General features: G+C 44.1%; 2 protein-coding genes across 4 annotated transcripts in view; one reads left to right on the top strand and one right to left on the bottom strand.

The window, feature by feature from the left end:
- dnajc17 (DnaJ (Hsp40) homolog, subfamily C, member 17) overlaps positions 1-375 on the top strand; it is a 33,009-nt gene extending 32,634 nt beyond the window's left edge. For 2 of the 3 annotated variants that reach the window (XM_071899540.2, XM_071899532.2), the window contains one exon: positions 126-375. In XM_071899540.2, coding sequence (XP_071755641.1) covers positions 126-245 — 120 coding nt within the window. In that variant the 3' untranslated portion in view covers positions 246-375. The remainder of the gene's footprint in view (positions 1-125) is intronic. The other variant, XM_071899549.2, reaches the window with a different exon arrangement.
- A 2,605-nt stretch (positions 376-2,980) lies between these two features.
- gchfr (GTP cyclohydrolase I feedback regulator) lies at positions 2,981-5,398 on the bottom strand. The gene is made up of 3 exons (XM_071900199.2): positions 5,270-5,398; positions 4,642-4,736; positions 2,981-3,847 (listed from the first exon to the last, which is right to left on the bottom strand). The coding sequence occupies exons 1-3, from the start codon at positions 5,303-5,305 to the stop codon at positions 3,718-3,720; spliced, it is 261 nt and encodes an 86-aa protein (XP_071756300.1). The 5' UTR covers positions 5,306-5,398; the 3' UTR covers positions 2,981-3,717.
- Between the last annotated feature and the right edge of the window lie 14,261 nt (positions 5,399-19,659).

Raw genomic sequence — 19,659 nt, 5'->3', positions numbered from 1 at the left:
AGCCTCTTTTAAAACTAAATAAAACTTAATTGTCCATCCCATGATAGAAAATCATCTTTGGCAAGGGCTTATAAAAAGCCACATAAAACACAAGCTTATTTGACGTTGTGTGTCTGTGTCTTCAGCAGGGCTCCCTGAGCAGCGAGCGCGACTACGAGAGCGTGGTGCTGATGAGGATGAGGCAGGCTGCCGAGCGACAGAGACTCATAGAAGAGATGCAGAGAGAAGATGAGGAGGAGGCCTAGTCCTAGGCACGCCACGACCCAGCTTGGGACAACTCAGCAGTCAGCCAATACCTGTGGCTTTAGTTTCATAAAGCCTCTTATGTGTTTTGTTATTAACTTGTTTTTTAAAAATATACAGAGCAAAATAAACATCTTTAATAACTGAAGAGACTCTTTTTTTTTTAACAAATCTCAGTCACTTTAACCAGTGTGATATGTGTCTTTACTTTTCCTTTATTAAGAATGTAGGATGGCTGAGGAGAATACAGAGTAGGGAAGACAAAGAAGTGAGGGAACCCTACAGGATTCAGTCCTAAGCCATGTGGTCCCAGAGGTAGGAGTCTTAATCAATAAACCATCTCTGAGCGCTAATTGATCTGTTTGTAAATTATTTTAAGACCATGAGAGTTTGGAGTTATCAGGGGGGGATTTAATCCTCGTGCAGCGTGTTGCAACAGAGCCAGAGGAGATTGGCCATGCAACGCTACAAGTAATCAAAATAGTATAATGATGTAATTTGCATCTGTCAGTAACATTCTCTGTTTAACTGTGACAACTCATTACTTCATTGTTGCAGCCAAGCGAGTGCAATGTAAAAGTCATTCTTTTCTGTTGTCTGTGTACTAGTTCAGTAGATCTGTGAAATGAGTCGAGTCCTCTAACAATCCAAACCGCAGACCATGCAATGTAACTATGTGGAAATCATGTCTCCTCCATGTTAAACCAGTAATCAGGCATAGATTGGAACACTAGGTAGGCTTTTATGGGAATTCTTGTGGCCTCACGTGATGAAATGTGAATATACTCCGGAGGCCCTCCATTATAGATCTGGTGGTTTTTGTATACAGTATATCTAAAGCTCTGCTCCAAATTGAAGAGGCCTTGTGGACTGCACAATTTCAAGACTGCACAATGCTGTTCTACATTCAGAGATTTTATTCTACAGTCAGAGTTTTTCTACGTTCTGAAATTTGCAACTTGAATATCTGTATATAATCTCTAAGCCACCCTCCTATGCAAATCATTCACTGTAGGACATCTCCTATGCCACAACATCATAATATCGACCATCTAGATTTGATAGAAAAGAGGCATGAGGAGGTAACTTCATGTCATTATGTATAACAAAGCTGAACGATGGGCTTTAATTTAAAGAATCCTAAAATATGTTCTGTACATCTTATCTTGTGATCATTGCACCAGTACATGCCCATCCATTTTTTTCATTGTATGATATTGGGCAGAGCGAAGATTTTGAAGCAATTGGTGCATTTTGTTTTGGGGTAGCTCAGTTTTTCCATTTCACACAGTTCACTGCAACCCTTTCTGGTTCTGTCCGGTCATGTGACAGGCCATCGCCCGGCTTGAATTAAAGAAAGTACCCGTTGCTTTAAAGCCTCTGTCCATGCTCTGACCTGTGATACTGATCTGAATGAATTTCCTCTCAATGGTTCTATTATTGTTCTAAGCTGTTTCACAATAGGTTTATGTAACAAATACCTAGAAGATACTCTGTATTTCTTGTGAATGCTCTCTGATGAGACACGCTACTGCTCTGTGACCCACATTAAATCAGACCCCTCGGTGCCCGTGCCAGACTGTTGCGGCCACTCTTGAGTTTTGTAACAAGGTCCTCTGCCTGTGGAACATCTAACCGTCCAAATAGAATTATCTCCCTGTCCCCTGGGGGACTATGGCGTAATGGTGTGTCTCTATTTGCGGGCCTATGCGGCGGCGCTTCCTCCTGTCATTGTGTTATTTAGGAGCCTCATGGCAGCTTCGCAACATCCATCTCCCCGCCACTCCTTCGCCGCCTCGCCGCGGCCCTGTTACACAATGTCCAGCTGTGGAGCGGCACGGTGCGGTGTGGTGTGGTGGGAGACATCTGCTCCTCTCCTCCTGCAAAATCCCCTCGTCACATGGTTTTGTTTATGCATAGCCTTTTTCATATCCCGGCAATGTGAAAAAAAAGCCCTGAAACACACAAACTCTGTCCAAATGACAACAGAGGAAATACAATTACAGGAAACACATTCACCACCAACCCTGCCCTGAGCCCACAGTGGCTTGTGCTGCATGCAAACCAAGATGGGAGGAGATGCCTGTATGTATGTATGGTCCGCCCAGTCGACAACTACGGCACAGCCTTGGACTCTTCGTAGTATCTTCTTCCTCCCCGTCTTCTTCACATTCTCCGCATGAGAGCCGTCATGCTGGTGGATGCCAGCAGTACCTGGAACCTCCATGATCGCAGTGCTGGGAACCACCGGGACCTTTTGATCTTTGGGATGGAGGTGGAGGCTAAGCCATGTGTGAGGCAGCAGGCCTGGCAAGGGTTTGGCTGTGAGCTGGCTGGCTGGCTATGGGTTTGGTTTGCGGGTTAGTGATCCAGGCTGGCCCCAGACACGCGCTGGCAGACCTGGGGCTGTAAACGGGGCTGTAATGAAACCACCCAGCGTGGCTGGCTCTCACAGGCACACTCCTCCGCTCTGCGTGCCTGCAGCGCCTGCATCATCGTGGGGTATGCAAACATCCCTTTGAGTGGAGCATCCCTATAAGGCGCCACAAAGCTGCGAGGGCTCAGATTGAACTGAAGGCTCGCACACATGAGCTTCACATGGGAGAGAAGGCAATATCCTGAGGGCGTGTTTGACTGACTTTATGTGTATATCTGTGATGTGTCTGTGTTTATTGGATTAGGAGAATTCTATTCATCTATATCTGTCCCTTAGTGTCTGTAGTAAATCTTGACAGGATTACAAATAGATTTTCTTTTATTAATAAGTCATTACACAAGCGATTCACATATTTAATCACATGCATGTGATACACTTACAAAAACAGCTTTGCACAGTACTGAAGTAAAAACCCCATGTAGCATAATGTTATATTTACTTTGACAGGACGAAGGGAGAATTGGGTGAGGCCTTATATGGGCAGAAGGTAGATATTTGCCTTTAAACAAAACCTACTGACAAATTACACAAACTTTGGAACTGGTTTTCGCTCCCTGTACACATGACTCTTAGTAGTAGTAGTACAAGTACTGAATGGCACACAACACAGGCAAAAGAAAATCTCTTAGAAAATCTCTGAAATCTTTTTTACACACTTCAGTAATCCCCTGCAATCTGTGACCTATAACCTATAGAACCTAATCTGTAACCTCATGTGTGGGACATTCTTGTCTGTAGAAATTAACCTAATTATCATTTGAGAAAGGGCTAGTTTTGTAACAATCAACACAGAAGGTGGTGTAGAAGAGAACCAAAGTAACAAAACGTTGATAAAGTTCATGAGCACAACCCATCCACCCTTTTAAAAGGTGGATAGAAGTATTTAGATACAACCGAGGTCTAAGCACTGGGTTGATTCACTCTGATGAGAGAGCGATGTTGCAACTAGAGCTATTGATAGATATCTCTCTCTCATCCCAGTACCTCTCTCTTGCCAGGGAAACACACTGGAGACATGTAACTGGCTCCGGGACCGATCACTCAGTCTCCTTGTGGAGGCACCACACCAGCGTCTGTCCCACCCCCGTCATCGTCATCACGCGGAAGCCGAGCTTCTCCAGCTTGTCCAGCACCAGGCGAGGTGGGTCATCCACATGGTACTCGGAACTAAACGAGCATAAACACAAAGTAATTCTACTTTCCACAGATGTGGGATTTCGCTCTCTTTCAGTAAACTTCGCTTGGAAAGTAGAATGCTGTTAATTGTTCTGGTGCTTGTTCACTTCCTTCCACACCTTGGTTCATTTCCCAGCAGCATTTGAATCAGATTGCCAATGACAACACTTCCCTGATCTGTATTCCATCAGCTTGAATGGTTTACTCCAAATCTGCAAAGCAGCAGCCTTCCTCAACCACAAGTGAATTTTTCCTCCATCTGCCCTGAGCTCAGCTCTGTCGTCAATATGTACGAGCAACTGCCAAAATGAAGGAAACACCAATGTTAAGTGTCTAAATACGGAAATGTGCCCCATGTGAGCTTGGAGTAGATTCTACAAGTGTCTAGAGCTCTGTATCGGAGCAATGCCTTTAGAGTTTATTATTCTCTGACGGGAAAAGGTGTTTTGGGGAGTGTCTCCTATAAGTGTTCATTTGAGATGAGATCTGGTGACTGAGATAGTAGTCAAGAAGCCACATATAGATCATTTTCAAACTTATCAAATCATTCAATGACCACTCATACCCTATGGATGGGGACATCATCCTAAAAAATATCACTAACAAAAGAATAGAAATGCTCTTTAATGGATTAAGTGAAGCTAAACAATGCCAAGAAATAAACCAGCAACTGCCAGTTTACTTTCTATCACTCAGGTGTTGCTCTTATCTGGGTATTTACCTGCTGTACACCTCCTTCATGCCCGCCCCCACATTAACTGACCCTCTCAATTTCCAATACTCACAAATTGTTTCCCAGCATGGTCGTTTTCCTTGCTCCCAAGTAATTCATGACAGCTGGATCGGAGTACTCGTCTCCTACATTCGTTGGACCAGTCTCCTGAAAGAGAGCAATTAGGCATAATAATTGAAATGAAATCTTTTCACTGCTGAAAGTTCAAATTAGAGAGAAACATGATCTACTGCCTGTTGTGTAACTGGATATCACTGACTAGACCTGCTGCGCTGGCAGGTGCATATTGCATAATATTATAATAACTAGACAACCTGCAAATAGATTATCCAGTGCTCACAGAATATAGAATTAGGTTGCTTGAGTCGCAGACAAAATGAACATGCGCACAACAACAGGCCAACAACTAGGCTACATGTGGTTTTAATTTAGGACACCATGGCTAAAAACAACCATATACGCACGCTGCTTGCTCCGTTTGTAGCCTTGGCTGTTTGTTGTTTCCAGCATGCAGAATATTACATGCCATTGCATAATGGTATAATTTGAAACCGACGACCTTGATTGATTAGTACGCACAAGTGTTGCGCAGCCAAATAATTAAATCCCTCAGTGTCCAACTCGAGCGCGCCTCTCCTAAAAGCATTACACAAGCCCTTTACATTATGCGGGATACAAACCAGTCGGATCTGCGTACTGACGAGCATGTAGGGCATCCTTCCTGCCTGGCGTTGGATCGCGATCCCCCTGGGTTTGACTGAGGACGTTTCTTCAGAGACGCGACAGTCCCCTCTCCAACTCGCGCTTCTGCTGACAGCTCTTTGCGGAATGCGGAAACACCCACTGCGACGGGCCAATCACAGCGCTTCTCTCAGCATCTGTCAACATAGCTGGCTGCTCAGTACAGAGTCTTCCTCAATTGATGTGATCAGTGGTTTGTTTACATAGACAATATAGGCTAATGCGCACGTGGCAGAGGAAAAATGTCCATTGACATAGTTTTCATTCAGATTAATTAACCAGCTTAACATTTACTACATTTCCTGGCTGATGAAATAATGATGAATTATCCATGCCTGTCCCAATCTGTGCAAATCTCCCCAGTACAGCTCAGGCTTCCCCGATGATTCTGTGTCTGGGAAACTATAGATGTCCAGTGTTTCTAGCCAACATGGATGTGAACCAATCTGCTAAGAGCTACTTTAAAGTTTATAAAATTGATGACGATAGAGTAATAGCTAAGGCATTGAGTCTTTTCCTATACTGTATGAAGTATTCAGTATTTGCTCAATCTGTACAATACTACTTTTGAAATAGACAATTTGGATCCTCTTTATATAATATCACATTTACTAAGAAAGGATATGTGTGTATACATATTCCATTGAACATATACTGTCTGGAACTCTAATTTCCTTTTCAGAGATTTATTAATTTCCTCTTCAGTGCCGCAATAACAAATTTGGATCGGTCTTGTGACTGGGAGGGAAATGAAAGACATAAACCAAAGCCAAACAACAATGGTGGGGACTGATAAAATCAGCAATATGAATGTAATGTCCTATTGATGCCAAAAGGGGCTGACAGACATTCAGTTTGGCTTTGCATGTCCTGCTCGGTGGGAAGGGTAATTGAAAGCCTCATCACAGCTTGATATTGCGAGGGTGGGCAGACATGAATCTGAGCAAACAACAGCTCATTCAGATATGACCCACACCACAATCAATCTTGGACACATAACACTCGCCAGAGAATTTGATGTGGTTTGGCATATACAAAAAAAAAGTTTGTAAGATTTTATTATATGTTGGGTTTCTATTCCATGCAGTAGATGCATCACACTGATACAGTTCTGACATTTAACGGGCCTATCCTGACAGCATCATGTGTGGCGTCATGAAATTATTCAGAGCCCATAATCTGTTGCCCGTCCATTCAGAGGGACACAGGTGCTTGCTGAGGATTGCTGAGAAGATTGCCACCTACTGGCTTGTAAGATCACTGTCACCCACAGGCTTATTTTGTCTGGAAAGGGGAGAAGATTTATTGGATCAGACCTTTGGCATTCACCAGACATTTCTGCATATATTTAATGTGACAAAAACTGTACCACATTACCTTCCCTGAGTGAGTATATCGACTGGTTGACTGATAAATGAGTGTTTTGGCTTTCAGTAGACTATGAAATTAATTAAGATGGCATCTAAATCATCCCTGGTGTGAAAAAGGAAAGGGTGTTCCTGTAGAATGTGTCTTTTCTTGTGTTTTATCTGTCCAAGTGGATCTGAGACCTGCCTCAGGAAAGAAAACAGGAAAGCAGCAGGGTTGTCACCGAGGCCCCAAAAACAAACCAGGGACCCCCTCTCTTGCCAAAGAACACTCTCTCCAAACATGTTCCTGCCCGGGCCACTTCCTGTACTCCCGCAGCGACTTCCTGCGCCGACTCATCTGCTGCTGGTTATTGGAGTCCGAGGTCACCTTCTCTGTGACCCGGGGTGACAGCGGAGCACATCCCTGGTGGACCACAGGAAGCGGTTTGAAGTTTTGATGAGGTCTTCTCCTTCACCTTCTCACTGTGGGGGGCAGCTGAGGGGCGTTGGCCTGTTGCAGGAACACTTCCACTCTGCTGTCCGATGACCCACTGGTATATCTTAGAAATGGATAATCTAGACCTCACAAGATAAAACAGCATCGAGTTAAACATGTAAATGTTTTTTTTCCAGTTTTTCCTATAAATTCATTCAGCTCTGTTGGCCCATCCACAGCTGGAAAACTGTAAATACCATGAGAATTGATAACTGGCCTTACCGTGCAGCCAGCCCCCCTTTGAAACCGGCACAGAAACAAACAAAAAGCAATTACAGCACAATTGTCCATATATCATGATATAATTATTCAAATAGCAGCCATTATTACTGCAACACCTACTGGAACTGATCCTGGAAGGCGTTCAGGGGTGAACCTGTTTCTCAGAACAAAAATTCCCCCACAAAAAATTGGGATTCAGAAAACGTGCGTTATTTCTTTATGATTAAAAAAGATTGCACCCAGATGCTGAATGAAAAGCAATCAATTATGTTACTGTATACTGGACAGGACAACCTATTTAACACGCGCCACTTGGAATGGAAATAATCATTATTTAAAACACAATTCAAATCCTGCTGTCTGCATCCTAACACATATTATAAGGGGGGGGTTCAGTAGTATTTCATACATCCCACACAAACCATTGAGCTTCCTATGAAATATATAGCAGAGGGATTTATTTGCTGTGAATAGGAGTGGGTGAAGACCGGGGATAACTGTATTACTGCTAAAGCAATCTGTGTAAATCGCCGAATGGGGCCTGGATGAATTATACAATAGGCAGCCGTGTGTATATGGTGATTTACTATAAGTGTGTGTCGGAATGATATTTGAATATGGAGCAGACAGATTTAAACTGTGGGAGAGCAGAGACAACAGGCAGGTCTCCAGCCGTGTGCTGATAGATTGGGTGTTGGGTTTACTCACCGTCTAGGTTTACATCCCCTTAATTGTGATGAATTACTGCACCGTGGAACCAGGCGAAGAACATCCATTTCTTCTTGAGACTTGCTTTTTCTCACAGAGGCTGGAGGAGAGAGTGAGTAAGAGATTGTGCATGTGTTCAGACCTAGTGTGTGTGTGTGTGTGTGTGATGAGTGTGTCACAGTGCGTGCATCTGTGTAGTTCCCCTCCGACTAGCTTCGCAGTCCCTTCCCCTGCAAGGAGATATATCCTTGACCTCCTTTCTCTTTGGGTATTTTCCAAATTACGCCCAGCAGCTTATATAAAGTGTCCACATGCTGCAGATATATCGCCCAGCAGCCTTAGCAAGGTGGAATTCTCCTTTCTTTTTCTTTTCTCCTTCTCTCCTCTATCCTCTCCGCCTCACCTCGCCTCACCTCACTTCACCTCTACTCACATCCTACTTATTATTCGCACTGCTCTCCCTGATAGCTGATACTTCTGGTTTGGGAACACCTCACAGTTGTGCGTCGCTGTGAAGCATTACAAGTGCTGTTAACGTTAACATTTCGTTGAGAAATACCAGGATGCGGTTTCTGTGGCTGTAGATACTGGAAAGGGAGATGTTCTCTCAATGATTAAGAACAATGTCATCACAAATTTGACCCAACGTCCTCATACACTGCGTCTTTTCTCTCATCAGCTCAGTTCAGAGCTTTATTATTTTTGTTCAAGGAATGTATCCCTGTGGGCCACATCAATGGGAACGGTTGGACTAATAACAATGGCGAAACAACATGACGCAGGGAGACAACAAATATCCCCTTTGTTAAATGGGAGTTATCATGAACTGTGAGTCCTTTCAGTTCATCCAAAAAGCACCAGGACCAGTGTTTTAGTTTATGAGCTATTGAAAGTATTTGTTAGCACTGCTAGTGCAAAACAATCGGTCTGACACCACGACTCTGAAAAATCAGCTGCAGCACCTGCCATACAACTTGCCTACTGCTTCACAACATGGTTAACTAAATAGAATGACTTAAATCAGATTTTTCAGAGACATGGCATTCAGTCTAATTTCTGCTGAATTTCTGCCTCCAGTATCTGAATCTCTAAAACTCTGGCAGTGGTAGGTTTTGGATGGGCTGAAAGGACTCTCAGTTCTTGGTAAATTAGATAGGCTTTCTAAAAATCTGAACTATCCTTTTAAAGCCCACTGCCTGGCCACCACTTCCAGCTCATTCATTAAGTTTTATTTCCCCTCATAAGGAGAATGAGTGGAGTTTCTTTACCAGATCATAAAACCGTTTATGGCCATATCTTACCACAAGCCAACGTTTGTCTGATGATCCTACGCTGAAAGTGGTTGAAATCAAAAGAAATGTAGGTCAAGTGATAATGATGCAGGTAACCATTACAATTTCATTTATTACCTTGAAGGTTTATGCAAAACAGTTAATGCAGCTAAGATTAAATTTTAGTGCATATTAAATTAAATATACTCTCATTTGAAGACTGACTTTCTACAAAGAGTTTTGGTTTTAATAGAGTGGTTAGGTTGGAAGCAGTACTGTGAGTATTTGGATTAATTTAGTTATGCTCTAATTAACATTCATTGAGCTTGGCGTTGTTAGAGAAGAAGTTCAAGCCCGAGGCCTTCGTTCAAGACATAAAATATTCTACCACTAAATAGTAAATTAGTTGATAGGAGTGTGCTGATGTGAAAATACTATGTTATCACAGCACCTTGGAAAGTCCTAAACTAAAGAGGATCATTGGCTTATCTGCCATTACAACATGTCAGTATCTCAGAAAGCATATAGGGAGACGGATAAATAGCCAGAAAGAGATGGATAATTGGACAGAGAGAGAGGAATGACAACATGGATGCAGAATACCGTTAGGGCTGAGTCACATCATGATTCCCATCAGGACTTTGGTTATTATCATGTTTTTTATTATATGTTGCAGCATGTGGTTGTTGTTTATGAACAAGTCTGGCAGAGGTAATCTGTTCAGTGTAGCATCACAGCATCTCTGCATAAGGAATGGGTGCGCTTAGAAAAACAACCACGACAACAAGCTTGGCAAGGGAAAGGGGACAGCTTGACTTTGTTAAAGACATAACAACAGCAAGACAGCAAAATAGCTGTCCTGGCAGTTGCCCTTCATTGTAGAGGAAGCTCTGAGAAGTTCCGCTGGTTTACAGTGAAATATGTCTGACCACTTAGGCCAGCTCTGCAGCATTATGTGACGTGTGGAAGAGCAGCTGCTTTGGCGCGGCGTTTTGTGGCAGCAAATCAACAAAGAGGATGCAGATCTTTCTCTAAGCCCTCTTGAGGTTGGTGACTTCAAACTATCATGTGTAGCCATAGTAACTTGTGTATCTAGTGATAAACTCTACCCTATGTGAGGGCTGTAAGTGTTTGTGATTTATTAAGACGGATAAATCCTGAGTGAGTGTGCGCCAGCTAAGGAGGCTGACATAAAGCGGTCACATTCAAGGCCCCAACTTAATTTTCCATTAATAAATCACCGGATCCTTGAGATGAAGAGCCCCACTGTCTGCTTAATATCCGCTTAGGAACGAACTCTTGCGAACAGAATATCCAGATGCATAGTAGTCCTCAATATTGTACCAGATTTGCAAGCTCTACAGTACAATCATGTGAAAGAGGAAAATCTCAATAGCTGCTGCCTTCACTTGCCCTCACAACAAAGGAGGAGAGAGAGCGACGGACGATGAGAGGAGAGTCAATTATGTGACAATGATGTAATGGTACTACTGGCTCTGATCAAGGCCATATGTCTTAGGGGCTTCCCTTTCTGCGCTCTGTGCCCTGCACCCTTCACATCAGGCACTGTGGACTTTATGACAGTGTGAACCGGGAGTAATTGGCCACCATACAACTGACAAGAGCAGATCACTTTCCTGTTGCAGGCGAGGCAGTCAGTGTGACACAAACAAATCATGTATAAACAATAATATCGTTTTTATATTGATACATAGCCCAGACATTTCGGTAAAAACAAGTTGTGTATTTGCACTATGCTGTGTACTGTAGAATTACTGCGAAGCACCACTTTGGCACGGGATGACAATAAATTACAATCCGGCAGTGTGATTTTACTGTCTTGTTGTGACAGATAACACGTAAATTACCATCTTGGGTCTGAATACAGGAAGAGAAGGCATCCGCAATCCGACCATTGAACACATTCTAGGGCTTTTGAGATACGTAAAACTGGCCCGACTAGCATGAGTAACATGGTAACTCAATGGAACTTCTTGGAAACACACAGACGCGGCTCTTTTGGTTTTACAAGATGATAGACGAAGTTGAGGCCAGTAAGTCACATTCTCAGATGTAGCGTGGTTGGATGGTTCTGCTGTGTTCCCAGACGAATAGCTCACTGACACTTATCTAATTCATAATATGCCTCTTTTTTTTTTACAAGCTTCAACTGAGGCGCAGGGTCACAGGAGAGGCATGGACACCCAGTCACTGCTGCACACACACAAAGTACATACACAGTTATATACTATGCGCTATTCTTTCATGCATATTCACTGTTTCTCTGTCTCTCTCTATCTCTCTCTCTCTCTCACACACACACACACAGAGCACTTTATTGAAGTAAGTGGGAGGCTGAGTAACAAGGCTGAAAAATATCTAAGCCTTCCTTTCTTATCTTTGCTTGTCCTCATCTTCTTATTCACTCTCACTCTTTCCTCCCACCTCTAACCCTTTCAGGGAAGAGTGTATTTTATCTCTAACACATAATACTCCTCTTTTTTTAGTGTAAACAGCACTGCATTCCAGTAAGTCAGATGCTCCTTATCTCCTATCAGCACTGTGACAGTCAAACACGCAGACATGATGGGCCATTTAAGCTGTATTACGGTATTATTGCAATAAGTGTCTCCTGATTCAGTGTTAAATCAAGCCAGAAGATACTCATTTTAACTGTATTATGTTGTTTCTCAAGTTTCCCAAGTGTTGCAGTGCTAAGATGCGATTAGTTTTATAATCAACCAGTGGACAAAGATCAGTTTTGTGCTTTTTCTCCTGCTTACATGCCCACAGTATCTGTTAATGTCAAAAAGGAGTTGGGTCGGTGAGGCATGGATAGAGCTCTGTGTGTGTGCAAGATGACCTCAGAAACATTAGCACAATGCATTACTCTCTTCCGTGCTGAGTGGTCCTGCGGTGTTCCAGGAAAGAGGAGCTTGTCTGGGAGCTGTTGTACTGTTGACTCAAAGCCACAGAGGCTCCCCTTTCCCCTTCTCAGTCCCTCCATCTCCCACCCTCCCACCTTCATTCCAGTTTTCCTCTCCTCCAGCTCTGCCCTCCATTCCTCCTCTTGCCCTCCCTCCTTTGCCATTTCGATCCGTCTCCTAACCACCTTGCCCCTCATCACAGTGCGTACTCCGAATGTACCAGCCTGGGGTGAGCGGCTGCTTCTTATTCCATGTAAGAGCGATCCCAACTGGGCCACGGCCTAATGAATCATTTCCTCCAAGATACGGTGAGAAAATCACTTTCAGAGTTTGGAGCAAGCGATGCAGCGTGCAGCTCATATGCCCTCTCCTCTCCTCGCTCTCCTGCCTCTGTGGATGAACAAAGAGAGAGAAGCTAACGTTGTGTGCCTCTTGTTGTACTCTGTATCTCACAGTGAGCTACTTAGGCCCCATAAAGCCACAAACTTGATTAAAATGGTTTTAGCCAAATGAACATATGGATATCAGATGTTCTGCCCTCTCCCTCGTTGTGTTCATTGCCCTTTCCTTCCACGCAAACAAACTTGGGCACAGTCCTTGTCAGTACGCACGGACACACACCGTACACATGCATACATTCATGCACACACACACGCACATATATCCTCCCGAGAACATTCACAAAGTATCCACTTTGCCTCCTTCAACCTGACACACACACACACACACACACACACACACACACACACACAGCCTGCTCTCTGTCACGTACCATCTCCCCCTGGGTTTCTGGACCTCCCTGCTGCTCAAGCTGTGTGACTTGGCAGTACATACCGTTGCACAGAACACAGCACCCAGGAGGTCACCGAGTGTGTGTGTGTGTGTGTGTGTGTGTGTGTGTGTGTGTGTATGAGAGAGGGAGAAAGCAAGCAGTAGAGATACTACATGTGTATGCGCACATATGAGTGCGTGTTTGTGTTTTTTCACTGCATGTTAAGCACCATTAAGCAGGTGGCTCCATATCGCTGTGCAACCAGACCCTAAATCCCCCCTCAGAGGAAATATTCCTACAAGTCCCAGGTTCCCTCCTGGCTTCTCAGATTCTCATTACTGTGCTGTAATGGCCCCTGTCTCGCCGTGTCCCCTCCACCCTCCATATACTTCATGTGAACTCCCCCTTTGCCTGGCCATGGCTTCTCCCTTGCCCCCCTGGGCTGTTTGGCTTGGCCGCCCGCCCAGGTTAGTGCGCACTCTGTCCCCCCAGTCATCATGGTCATTTGGGAAGACTATTTTCCTTCATGCATGTTCTATGTTCCCCTGAAGTTCCTCCATTTACTCCCCCTCTTCCTCCTTGGACCACTCGATTACACCGAGGTCTCTGGCAGCTGGGCAAGGAATGAGGCAGTAAGAGAACATGCCACATGGAAAGCTTTATCTGTTTCCTCCCAACACTTATCTGAAAGAGATGTCACAAGTTACGGCAGAAAATTGGGTAAGAGTTGCTGCTCCCCGTTCCACATCAGTGAGACTTGTGAGATAGAGTAATTTTGTAAAGAACTGCAGATATGGTTTTGTTTTGATATGCCCCCAAAATGCCCTTTAAAACACAAGCAAATGTCAGATAATCACACACAACATTTTCACCAACAACTATTCGACCACATCAGATGGCACGCAGTGTCTAAGAGCAGTATCCAATGGCTTTTGAATCTCAGTCCAAACACAAAGAGCTTGCCAGCACAAACCTTTTGCAAAGCAGTTGTTGGCCTTACCGCCAGTTTCTTGAAAACGCTGCATATTTCCTCTGCTGGTCCACCATTCTTACGTTACCAAGATGAGGACCTGCCAAAGTGGAATATGCCCCAAGATTTTTTCCTTCCCTTTACCCTTTTAAGTTAGTGACTCCCTTGTCCTATGCCACAAATCCCTGCCTACGCAATTAATGGCTTTGGCTGCGCACATTCTTGTATTGGCATCAAACTGCCCTTGTGTTCAGCTATTGCTACCTCCAGTGATAAATGTCCTTGGCCTTTATGGAATTCCACCAATCTAGCTGGATCATTTCCTCAGTGTGAGTGTACCATTTCCCTTGTGTGTTGTAGTTGGCATGGCTAGCAACAAGGTCTGCTTACCTCTAATTACCACTCTGACAAATTAACACTCTTTGTGCTAAACAAATGTCTGCCTTATTTCCAATCGCAGCATGAGTGAATGTAATTCCTGGAAACATGTGTTGTGCTCAGCATTGTGCTGGCTCCCCTTGCTTCTCCATTCTTTTTCTGTCTTACTTTCCTGTCTTTTAGTACTACCATTTTTTGCTCATTGTGTGGCGAACAAATAGCATCACAAAACACTGCCCACCTGATCAAGCTACAGTAGATCTCAGATGAGGAGATCTGAAGAGGCAAAATGGCTCAGCGATGATGTCATGATACATTAATAACTTCTGAAAGTGCCAAATATGATGGATGACACCACTGGTCTTCTGGGGGGAAGATATCTCAGGCTCAAAATTAGGCTCTTAATGCCATAATTACTGTCCATGTAGGGTCAGGAGGCAAAAAGGATGAGTCACAAAGATGCATCTGTCTCTCTCTCCTGCTCCCCTCTACTTTATCAGCTTCATTTAGCCACTAATTCCCCCTAATTAGGCTAAATCACCTGAGGCCAAACACTGGACCGTGTGAAAAATAAACTACTTGAGACTTCCCGCAGTAATGGTGGCACTCTTTTTTTAACTTAATTGTAATTTATTGTTGAATCTGTTCGTTGTTGCTGCATTGTATGTATTTGTGTATTTTGTTGTGTTCCTGTAAGTAAGTAATCATTTCATTAAACCTGGTTGCATATGACACTAAACTTGAACCTGACAGTGTAGGGCAGGTTTTGGTACACGTACCTTGTGGGTAAGGTCTGTGATTATCACTCATAATTAATCAGCGATCATCTGCACTCTCCGTCTTTATGATAGCGATGGAAAATGCTGTCTTCGACAACATGGCAGAAAATTTCATAAATGCTAAATTGGGATCGTGTCTGGTTTTTGTAATAAGGCCCTTGGCATAATGGTTAACATCATTGTCGTGCTATTAAAACCGCTGGGTGACCACATATGCTTTATGAGCTGGGACATGGTCATCCAGAAGTCACCGCAGCCATTCGGAAAAGAAATGCATTATGGGATGAAAGCTAGGGATCCATGTTAGTAGTGATTAGGATATGTCTCGCTCTCTTAGGGTTGCAACAACAATTTGAATACAACAAAAATGGCAGGAGCTATGGTAGCAGGGCGGCCTAGTGGTTAGAGGGGGTTTAAGCCTGTCAGCAAATATCCTGCTGAAGTGTCCTTGAGCAAGCCACTGAATCCCTTCCAGATCCAGGGGCGCTTTTCTTAAGCTGGCCCTGACCTCTGCAAGTGGAAAGAGAATTTCCTTACGAGGATCAATAAAGTATCACATTAATTCTGTCATCTTTGGAGTTGACAGTGTACACTCTAAGGTTAGACCAATATATCAGTTTGCATGTATATTGGGCTGATATTGGCCTTTTATTAAATACCGGATACAGTTCTTCCCTGACCACAGCTACATAAAAACATCCTGTAAAACCTGCCTTTTTTGCACATTTATATATTCATTTAATTGCTCAATAATGTTTTCTGTCAGTTAAATCTTCATTTAAGGCAGTGATGTATCCCAGAGTTTCTTCTACCGTTGCATAGGTGGGGTGGGTCATGCTAACCCTGAAAGAATTTAATTAGTGTGGATTTCAGTGGAGGGTTTTAGTGTCCCATGATGGTCTAAATGCAGTTTCAGAGGCTTTTCCATCCTGTCAAGAATGGGGGAAACAGTGATTTTTTTGGCATGAAAATGATAAAATATAAAGATACCTTATATTGGCTATTGGTACCTTCAATACAAAAATATTGGTATTGGTTTTCAAAAACCCATACTGGTCAAACCCTAGTACACTCTGTTTCTCATGCCATCCACTTTACATGTGTGATGGAATTGGATGTGAATTCTATATGCCATGAACGGTACCACCGTTGATGACTCATCATAAATCGGCCAATGGTCTACTGCGTATTCACATGGGTGGGGCGTGAGCGGTGGAACTCCACTTTTTGGGAATGGGATCATGGCACTGCATCGTGTTGCGGAGTGTGTAGCGAGGAGTGTTTTCTCAGCTGGTCCACTCAGGAGGAGCATGGAGGCAGCCGTCCCTGTGCACTCTGAGATCCACATGTTCACACCGGACCTAAAATACAGATGTATCCATTACGTCAGTGAACATCCACGCTTGACTACATTCAAGTCAGTCCACCGCAATATCGGTGACCCACCACAAGCACAAAGACAGATGTCAAATACGTATGCATGCCCGCTCGTCAGTACCAATTTACTTTATAGTGTGTTCTGGGCTGGAGCTTGTCAGATACGTATGTAAGTGCTTTTAGATCTTTAATAGGAAAGTTACTCATTGGTTGTAAGAGTCTGTAAAATTTGCAGCCATTAAAAGACATGATGCTGAACTAATTATAGGTAAGGATTGGTGGTTAAACTTATGTAATGATTAAAGGCAAGAGCGATAAACGGATGTCCGGATTTCTCCTTACAATAAAGACCCAGGCCCATAATGACATGTACTGTATGTGTTCTTCTATCATTCTGTCAAAATTTACCAATAAGAAAAATCCTTTCAAATTAGTAAATATTGTCATTATTTTGACAAGGGTCCATTTTAGGATTAGAGTTAGAATTAGGCTTGGGTTAAAACGAGGGTAATTATTATTGTAGAGCATTTAATAGTTAGGGTTAGGATTAGGGCTTGTGGTCAGGGAATGACTGTGAGTCAATTGAATGTCCTCACACCTCAGTTTGTGTGTGTGTGTGTGTGTGTGTGTCTGTCTGCCTCCTCATGTACCCACGTGCCAATATGTATATTTGTTTTAACCATATCTTTGAACTGTGCTAAGGATGATATTGGCTGGTACATTTTTAAAGTGCTCTCTTGGACTGGCCCTTTCTGTTTTCAAACCTGTGGCCGAGCTCAGATACTCTACAGCCCATGTAATTCCCAATTTCCAACGTAACAACAATAAACGCAACAAGTGGTCTGCTCCAGTGTGTACATAGTAACCTATCTCAAGGAACACACATTTCCTCTCACACTGGCAGGCCCCTATCCACATAAATTTTCTTGGGCAAAGTAAATCTCGTTCTTAACCAGCGAAGAAGAAAAAAAAAGGGCAAATCAGAGTGTAGCTGTTGGCAGCGGCTTCTGGCAGCTCTCTGACCACTGTGATGCAGAGCGACTCTTGTTGCTGCGAGGGGATGGGGAGGTGGGGGAGAGAGAGAGAGAGAAAGAGAGAGAGAGAGCAGAATGTCTTATTTTTACTGGCAGAGGAGAGAAGTGCTACCTTGGAGGCGGTTCTCTGCAGAGGCCTATACATCTTGCCTCCTGGCAGCCCGGCCAGCGGGGGGTGGTAGTACGTGTGGGAGGAGACAGAGTAAAGGAAGAGAGAAGGGAGGGTGGGGGGGTTATGATGGGGAGTGGGGGAGGGCTACACTGCTGGGGAGTCAGCCAAAGTCCAGGCCTCCCTTAATGGGTTCTCCGCTGCTATGTGATCCCAGTTCGGAGAATTGGAGCAGACACCCCGACTCCTGTCTCCCCTGCTCCTGCCTGCTGCGATGGGGCTGGCCTCTGGACAGCGTGGGGGGGTGGGGTGGGGGGTGGGAGGCCTTGGTGGTGGTGAGCGGGGGGCGAGGGTGTTTGGGGGGGGGGATGCTTTTCCTGCTTCTGGTGTCTCCTATTCACAGGAAAGGGAACGGTCAATAAAACCACAGCCACCTGTGTCCGTGCGCAGCGATCTGAGTCACACGCTGTCATTCATCCACACAGCTCCTCCTTCCTCTGAGTCATCAAATGGCACTTTACAAACTCGAGCTATACCTCCCGAGTGAGAAAACTGCACTTGAAGTTAAATAGAGGGAGCACACTTCCTTGGTAGATGCACACCCAAGCACGTACGAAAATGCAGCCTCCACATCTCGTCAGGTGCTGTTTTCCCTTCCCAGACAGGGGGACGGGACACAGAGCCACACTGTTCATGGTACTTATAGAAGCGGAAACATGGTGAAATAGTTTTGATCATAAATTTCCCCTCAATGGTTTCCACTCGTGGCTGAGGAGCTTTTGGACCCCCCCTCTGAATGTGCCTGGGTGTAGGGTTTCTCACTGTCACCAGATACCTTACTTTATTTTCATAAACTATTCCTTTTCCCTTTTCTAGTTCACATTGTCGGACCACCAGAGTAATGAGAGGAAAATCATAATTAATCCTCCATCACATTATTGCGACTCTGAAACAAGTCATTTATCTTAATCTAAAATGGTCAGGATCAGATATTTTTGAAGTGATTTTAGTGGGTAAGAGCTTGGGTAAGCGGCTGCAATTTGCACGAACCAGTAATTGTATTTGAAGGCTGCGCTGCAGCGCCATGTGAGAGGTCCCACAGTCACTATGGTTCAGAGAGAGCTAGCTCTCTGCAGATGTGTTAACTCCTTCTCTGCCTAAACTGGACCATTATGTAATCACCAGGAGCTACTGATGTGTAGTCTTGTAGGTACTTTAGTGATTTGAGCGGTTTTGAACTGTTTCTTGAATTTTTCGATTTCATTTATTATATTGTACACATGAAAGCTATGATTATATCAAAAATGGACCATAACTACCCACCCTCATTTAAAGTTTTGGCTTGGGATTGTTGTTGGGGTAATCAAGTTGAGCAAACTCAGCCAACTATTTCCAAGTATGGCAGGCAGGGAGAGAGCTGCGTGCTCAGCAGCATGCACCTGAATGTCTCCCATGCACTCTATCTCAGGGTCTGGCACGGGCACTGCTCTCTTACGTAACGCTATGAGATCACCCAGCAAAGATTTAATGCTGTAATAGGTATTTGTTGTCATCAGTCACATTGCATGGCTTTACACTCCAGTAAACTTATGGCTTTCTCCAAGTATCCATTAATGTGCAAGCTGGAGCTGAAGTACTGGTATGCAGAAAATCCCCCTATTTTACAAATCGAAAATATTGCCAACCCATGACTTAGACATCCCAAATCAATTTCTTTCTGGAATAGTCGGTTGAAACCATTCCTCTGCATAAACAATTAGAACATGATCAGCTTCTGTGTCCTCTCCTCCTTAGCAGCTCATTCTTTCCCTCTGCTGCACCGAGCATGGCTCCTTACGCCGGGGGAGAGGAACCGCAGGCCAAGTCCTCTAATGCCGGCAGGCTGAGTAAACGGTGTCTCCGGAACCCTGCGTTAGCCCCAGCATTTCCTTAAGCGC

The sequence above is a fragment of the Centroberyx gerrardi genome, chromosome 17 (genome assembly GCF_048128805.1).
Source record: "Centroberyx gerrardi isolate f3 chromosome 17, fCenGer3.hap1.cur.20231027, whole genome shotgun sequence".
Lineage (NCBI taxonomy): Eukaryota > Metazoa > Chordata > Actinopteri > Beryciformes > Berycidae > Centroberyx > Centroberyx gerrardi.
This window is presented reverse-complemented; position numbering and strand designations above follow the sequence as displayed.

Bases quoted from the DNA above. Each gene is read 5' to 3' on its own strand.
- gchfr (XM_071900199.2), bottom strand. From the start codon at position 5,305: ATGCCCTACATGCTCGTCAGTACGCAGATCCGACTG. The intron at 4,737-5,269 runs GTTTGTATCCCG...GCTCTCTTTCAG, and splicing joins TCAGTACGCAGATCCGACTG to GAGACTGGTCCAACGAATGT. The intron at 3,848-4,641 runs GTGAGTATTGGA...ATGCTCGTTTAG, and splicing joins ACCATGCTGGGAAACAATTT to TTCCGAGTACCATGTGGATG.